The sequence below is a fragment of the Cyanistes caeruleus genome, chromosome 7, assembly GCF_971803275.1.
Source record: "Cyanistes caeruleus chromosome 7, bCyaCae1.hap1.1, whole genome shotgun sequence".
Taxonomy (NCBI): domain Eukaryota; kingdom Metazoa; phylum Chordata; class Aves; order Passeriformes; family Paridae; genus Cyanistes; species Cyanistes caeruleus.
Genome location: NC_141707.1, coordinates 40,091,459 through 40,098,629, shown reverse-complemented (window position 1 = coordinate 40,098,629; position 7,171 = coordinate 40,091,459). Strand labels below are relative to the sequence as shown.

The 7,171-nt window shown below is 54.6% G+C and overlaps 1 protein-coding gene across 3 annotated transcripts in view; it reads left to right on the top strand.

Annotated features, from left to right (window-relative positions):
- The first annotated feature begins 1,324 nt into the window (after positions 1-1,324).
- The window catches only part of CACNB4 (calcium voltage-gated channel auxiliary subunit beta 4), a 77,406-nt gene continuing 71,559 nt past the window's right edge, over positions 1,325-7,171 (top strand). For all 3 annotated transcript variants that reach the window (XM_086897988.1, XM_086897991.1, XM_086897992.1), the window contains exons 1-2: positions 1,325-1,388; positions 1,465-1,548. In XM_086897988.1, coding sequence (XP_086754114.1) covers positions 1,380-1,388; positions 1,465-1,548 — 93 coding nt within the window. In that variant the 5' untranslated portion in view covers positions 1,325-1,379. The remainder of the gene's footprint in view (positions 1,389-1,464; positions 1,549-7,171) is intronic.

The window sequence follows — 7,171 nt, the reverse complement described above, 5'->3', positions numbered from 1 at the left end:
CAACAGCTGAGTCCTGTGATCGAGGCTGAGAATCCTGGCTCGTCCCAAAAAATCCAGGTGAATCCCTGGGCTTTACATACTGTGCATGGACACCAAAAACGCCTGCAAGGAACCCCAAAAATTGTCATTTTCACATCAGTCACTGGTTTTCATCATTTTTTTACAGCCTTTTGGAGCTACTGACCCCAGTGGGTTGATTTGGGGTCACTTCAGGCTGGAAGTCAACCTTTAAAAAGCCAGATCATATCCTGAATTATTGGGAAATGCTGGCTTGCTTTTCCTTCTGAATCTCAGCTGATCCATTGGGTCTCTGGAGAGAATTTTTCCCCTGGGAAATCAGCCACCCCACGATTCACGTTTGAACACAGCAGTGCCTTCCTAGGACCAATTCAGTGATGAAACCGAATGTAAAAATAATCTGATTTAGGCTCGAGCCTTGGTGACCCACATTCACCCCGGCCAGAGAATCCAGGCTGCTCCTTTCAGCCGAGGAATGAAGGGATTTGGTGTCTGGAGCGAGGCAGGAGGATGCTGCCGGGGTTGGACACCCTCAGCAGAGCTGGCTGCAGGTGCGAGTGGGATCACTCCCAGGATGTGCAAATTCCTTCTTGCTCATCCCAGTGGGAGGTGCGAAGTGCCTGTAGGTGAAGCTCGGCAGTGGGAAGCAGGAAATCCAGGTCCCGCTTCCAAATCTCCCTCAGCTTTTAGCTTCCAGCACATCATCTCCTGCCTGAGCTGGTTTTCCTCCGTGCCTTGGGAATTGCAGCTCTCCCCACGGCTGGAAGTTGATCCAGCCGGAGCTGATGGATGTGGGAAGGGTTGGGCAGGGTCCAGGTGGGCTCAGAGGCTGCAGCTTCCCAGGCATTCCCCCCATGGAAGGGACATTAATCCCATCCAGGACAGGGACAGTCCCCACCATCCCAGGCTGCTCCAAATCCCGTCCAAACTGGCCTTGGGCACTGCCAGGGATGCAGGGGCTGCCACAGCTGCTCTGGGAATTCCATCCCACTCCTCCTAGACAGGAATTCCCAATATCCCACCCATCCCTGCCCTCTGGCACTGGGAGCCATTCCCTGGCTCCTGTCCCTCCATCCCTTGTCCCCAGTCCCTCTCCAGCTCTCCTGGAGCCCCTTTAAGCTCTGAGCTCTCCCTGGATCCTTCCCCTCTCCAGCTGAGCCTTCCCATCCCTCTCTCTCAGCCTGTCCCCAGCTAAGCCTGGCTCTCCGTGCCGGGCTCCGGGCTTTTATCGGTGCCAGCCCCGCCCCGGGGCCGCCCCCCGCCCGCCGCCCCCTCCCCATTGCGCTCCGCCCGGCGGCGGCTCCGCTGCGCCCGGAGAGCGGCCCGGGAGCGGCGGCCGGGGCAGCGGGCAGCGGGGAGCCATGGCCGCGGTGCGTGCGGGGCCGGGGGCGGCGGGGCCGGGGCCGGGGGCGCTGACACCTCCTTGATGCTTTGTCCCCCGGGCAGGTGACGAGGGGCACCGCGACGCGCCGCAGCCGCCTGAAGCGCTCGGACGGCAGCACCACCTCCACCAGCTTCATCCTGCGGCAGGTCAGCGGCCGGCATCGGCCTCGGGGGGCTCGGCCTCGGGGGGCTCGGCCTCGGGGGGCTCGGCCTCGGGGGGCTCGGGGGGCTCCGGGAGCGGAGCCCGGCGGCGCTGCCCGGGGATGCTCCGGCTCGAGTTGCGAGCGCCGCCCGCGGGAGTTGGGGCTGCGCTCGGAGCCGGGAGCGTCCCCGGAGCTTCGGGCGAGGAACGCGTGCATTGTCCTCGCCTCGGGCTGCCGGCTCCCACCGACCCGCTGGGCATCCCGGGCGTTCCCTGTGACACCGGGACGTGCGCAAGGCTTAGGGAATGGAAGCTGAGCTTTCAGTCGTCTCCTGACTTTAGGGTTTCTGGGAAAAAAAATGGTTTTAAATGTGTCAAGAGCGTCGGCATCTCCGGTTGGGGCTGCTCGGAGCTGATGCCACAGCACCCCGGGCTCTGCAGGAGCCAGCATGGAACCTCCCGCTAACATTCCCCTTTTCCTCCTCTGTCACCCTTTTCCTTCCCTGCTCCCCCTTTTCCATCTCTGCTCCCGGTCTCCCACTCCTGCCTGCCAGCTGTCCCCCGCTCAGACACAGACTGACATCCTGAGTTCCCCTGAAGCATCACCCTCGCCCAAAAAACGCTGTTTGCAGTCAATATTATCCGTTCCATTTCCAAGTACAGCGTGTGGAACATTCCCCAGAGCACGAATCCGCATCCCAGATTCCTCAGGGACTCGAGCAGGAACCGAAGGGGGCTCAGGGAAAGCGGAACTGGGCCCTGGATGGATCCAGGATGGATGGAAACGTGTTGTGCTCAGGACTTGGAGGTCAGAGAAAGGGATTTAAATAACCCAGGGAAGTTTCATTTTGCTTGGTGGCATCTCCTCGTCACGGCTCCAGCCGTGTCGGGCTGGCAGTCCCCGTTTCCAGAGTGACATGTGAGAGTCTCGGGGAGAATCTGACGTTCAGTGTGATCTGAGCCGTGGAGATTGGAGTTGAAACAAGGATAGAGGAAGAGAAAGGCAGTTTTGGGTTATGCTGGAGGCTCGTGGCAGCCGAGGAGATGCTGCTGGCGGCCGTGGGTGCTCCTGGGAGATCTCCTGGAGGAGCTCTCAGCTCGGCAGGGGTGCTGCTTCCAGAGCTGGGGTTGTGCCACATGGGAATCCAGGCTTTGTGCTTTGGGCACAGGGCCCTTGGCATCACCTGGAGCACCCGGTGTCCAAGGGAGCAGGACATGGCCTGGAATTTTGGAAGCCGGTCTCTCTGCCTGGTTTTGGGGGACTCTCTTCACTCCTGGCCCCCACTGAGGTGTTGCTTTACACATTGGATGGGCACTTCCAGTTACGAACAGGAAAATCTGGTGATGGGATATTTTTCCTGTCCTTTACCCTCCCACAGGGAAGTTTTCCCTCCTAACAGGCTCTACAAGCAGAAGTGGAACAGAAAGTCCCACCAGCAGGGATTAGCTTCAGGTAACACCGTAGCTCTGATTCAAAAACAATCAGGAATTCTGTCAGTGAGATTTGTAATCAGTGTCCCAAAGGAGTTTAAATCTTTTGTAGATCTTGTATGCATTAAAGACTGAGCACCAGCTTCTTGCCTGAGCCCACAGCACCTCTGGAAATGATATCCTTGCTTTCCTTCTGTGCCAGGAGAGACGCAGCTCCCTGGGATTTGAACTCATTACTCGACTTTTCATTATGTTGCATTTAATTTTTGGGTCCGATCCATTGCTCAATCTAATTTAGTAAGGGAATAAGGTTTGGAGGAGCTTTTGGATGTGTGTTTTTTCTGTCCATGCTGTGTGGTGGGAAGCAGGGAGGGTCTGTGCTGCGGAGTGCTGTGTGTGTGTGTGTCCTCAAGGACAGCTCCCAGCTCCAGCCTGTCCGCGTGGGAAGCTGGCAGTGCCCTCTTTGCTGGGGGAAATGTTGTGCTGGAGGGCACAGGTGGAGTCCTGTGGTACCAGGAACACACAGGGGTGTGCTGGAAATCAGGGGGATGCTGTTTAGAAACCCCCAGAGTGAGTGGGATCGCTGCTGTCCCCGAGTGACTCCTGATGCAGGAGATTCCCAGCTGGTGGGATGGGCTCCAAATCCGGGGGCTCAGCCAAGGCTGGGAGCAAAGCTGGCTCTGGAGGGGTCAAGTGTGGCTTTTGAGCAAGGAATGGGTGCACAAAAGTGTTCCTCTGACGTGGCAGGTGCTGCTCAATTAGAGCCAAGAAGCCCCTTAAGGGACAGGAGTCAATTATAAGACACTAATTAGGGCAGCTGGAAACATGTGCTTGTGAATTCAACACCACGGCATCAGAACTCCTCTTTTTGTTTTCTGGGGTGTTTTGTGTTCCCAGCCCTTGTGATCCTGCACAGGATTTGGTGTTTTTCCTTGGAGTTCTGGCAGTATCAATTTATTCCCTGCGGCTTCTAATGAGATTTATTTCACTGACAAAAGTTGTGACCTGTGCAGAACAGCAGAGGTTGTGTCAGAGCATCCGTCGCTTCTTGGGATGCTGGGGTGGAAGTTCAGCTTCCCTTCCTCCTCTTCCTCCTCCTTTTTTCTCCTCCTCCTCTCCAGGTGTATCCCAGAGGAATATTTACACATTTTGCCTTTTATTGACCCAACTGCAACCCTTGTGCAGGTGAGATTGAAACATGCAGGGTCTCACTTTGGAATGTTCTCCCTCACACCTCAGGGTCTGGAGCCCCAGGAACAGCTGAGGGAGCTGGGAAGGGGCTGGAGAATTCCTGAGGGAGCTGGGAAGGGGCTGGAGAATTCCTGAGGGAGCTGGGAAGGGGCTGGAGAATTCCTGAGGGAGCTGGGAAGGGGCTGGAGAATTCCTGAGGGAGCTGGGAAGGGGCTGAGGCTGGAGCAAAGGAGGATCCCGAGGGATCTTTTCCCTCTCTGGAATTCCCTGGCAGGAGGGGACAGGCGGGGGGGTCGGGCTCTGCTGGCAGGGAACAGGGACAGGAGGAGAGGGAACGGCCTCAGGCTGGGCCAGGGCAGCTCAGGGCGGATTTGGGGACAATTCCTTCATGGGAAGGGTGGAGTCCCCATTCCTGGAGGGATTTCAGTCCCTGTGGATGCAGCACTGGGAACAGGGGTCAGTGGTGGCCTGGGCACTGCTGGGGACAGTTGGACTCAGTGATTTCAGAGGATTTTTTGGTACCAGCAGGGCCTTGTAATAAAATCTCCTTGAAACATTCATAGGAATCAGTGGAAATCCTTCCCAGCTTGTGCCAGAGACTTCAAGTGAAGCCACTGAGTGTCCCTGAGCAGCCCAAGGACATTTAACTTCGCACAAAACTATATTTAGACGTGCAGTTTTATTTCTGGAAGTTTTTTTTTTGCTGCTTCTTTATAGATAGTTGAGGTTAAAGCCAATTTTCTTTTGAGACTTAGTTACACCTGGTGCTGCATCTCTGGCAGTGCTTCCCCTTTTTAAATATCATTTTTTCCTGTGTAATATTGAGAGGAAGAGAAGAGCATTTTCTGTTACCAGAGCAGCTCCCAGGCTGTTACAGCACTTTAAAGGTTGAGGATATTGCGACAAAAGAATTTAGAATCTCTAAAAAGAGTTTTGTGGCCTTGTTTCCATCAGGATCTGCACGTCAGTGACCCTTTCTTGATGAACTTTTTGAGGTGCATCTGAATTCTTCCCAGAATTCTGCTTTTTTTTTTTTTTTTTGGTATCAAAATGCTTTTCCTCAGAGCATCACCTGGGGATTGTGATCTCTGCTGGAGGCAGATGCTGCTGGGAGCAGGGTCCATTCCAGTGGGAACCTGCAGTGATCCAGGCATTCCTCAAAATCCAGCACTGATTACATGGAGAATAAAATGTGTCTGCAGAGGAGCAGAGCAGAGGTTCAGTAATTTAGCAGGATGAGCTCAATCCTGCCATGAGTCATTAATTTCTAAAATACAGCTTAGTGTCATGGAATATGATTATTCCTTAGGCTGAGCTCTTATTTTCCTCGCTCAGGAGCTGTTTCAGCATTTGACAGGTGAATAAAAGGCTGAGCCCTCTCTCCCCAGAGCAGCAGCCCCGGCTGGGGTTGTGGTTGTGCCTCATCCCTGCTGAAATCAGGGTGCTCAGCTCACTGGCAGCTCTCAGGTCACGCCATTTGATGAAGTAACAGTGGATTTAGTTTGTAAAAGTCGAGGTTTGACTTTGTTAATCCAAATATTTAGGTTGAATCAAGGAGGGGGATTAAGGCTTGAGGTGAAATGAATGTTCTCAGGGTGTCCTGCTTGACTTTCCCTCAGGTTTGAGGTGAAATGAATGTTCTCAGGGTGTCCTGCTTGACTTTCCCTCAGGTTTGAGGTGAAATGAATGTTCTCAGGGTGTCCTGCTTGACTTTCCCTCAGGTTTGAGGTTTCCTCCTGCCTTCAGCACCGCAGAGTTTCCAACAGCTTTACAGAAGGACCTTGCAGCTCTGGGGGAAAGCTGTGCTTCCTGCTGATGTCACAGAATCTTGGAATCCTGGAATGGTTTGGGCTGCAAGGGACTTAAATCTCATCCCATTCCAGCTCCCTGCCATGGACAGGGACACCTCCCACGCTCCCAGGGTGCTCCAAGCCCCGGTGGCCAGCCTGACCTGGACACCTGATGCTGTTGGTTTGTCAGTGCTCATGGCCTGAGGTGAATTCCAGGTGTTTTTTGGGGATGGTTTGATCTCTGGGGCCATGCAGGGCTGCACTGGGACAATCCATGGCAGGAATTCCCTGTGATGGACTGGGGAGCTTCCATGGAATTGTCACCGGCAGCTGGAGGAAAACCACCCCGCCAAGGGGCAGAGCTGGGATTTTGGAATGCCTTTGGTGAGGAAATCCTGGGAAAATGAGGGCTGTGGAGTCAAGGCCCCCTTCCCTACAGCTTGCAGTGTGGAAGGTGCTGAGCTGGGCAGCTCCAGGTGAGCCTGAGGCTCCCAGGACATGCAGAGGACGTGACTCCATCAGTTCCCTGGGATGCTGCCCCTGTGGATACGGTCACAGCGATGGGGTGAGCAGCTGGGACCTTTCCCAGAGTTTCCTGCAGGAAAACTGATGGATTTGGAGCGTGTCCTTCATGGAGCTGGAGATCAGGGCAAGGTTCTTCCCCCAGAGGGTGCTGGCACATTCCCAAGAGCTCCAGCAGCATTTGGGATGCCCAGGGTGGGAATTTGGGGTGTCTGTGCAGGGCCAGGAGCCGGATCCATGATCCCACTCAGGATATTCTGTGACTCCATGAACTTTCACAAGGTTGAAATAACAGTAAAAGGAAATGAAATGGATTTCTTTTTTTCCCTTTTAATTATAAAACAGGGAGTAGGAAAATTGGCTTCTCTCCTCAAATCTGTCATCACCGCGGCCGCGCCGAAGCCATCGGCATTCTGCACATTCCCGTTTTTCCTCTGGAAAACTGCGTGGCTGGGAATCTCTGTGGCACCAGGAGGCTTAATTGAATGTTTCTTAATGTTCTAATTGAATCCCCAATTAAGCTCTCACTCGGTGCTGCGGTAGGAAGCGATGTGTTTGCAAGCAAATCCCGGTGTTGGCTGTGTTTTTCCCAAGGAAAAACCCCCCAGCTGTTTATTTTCGGCTGCCTTTGGATCCTCCAGAACCTCGGAGCAGTTCCAGGGGGGATGTCCACGCCCAGGTGTCCTCCGTGGCG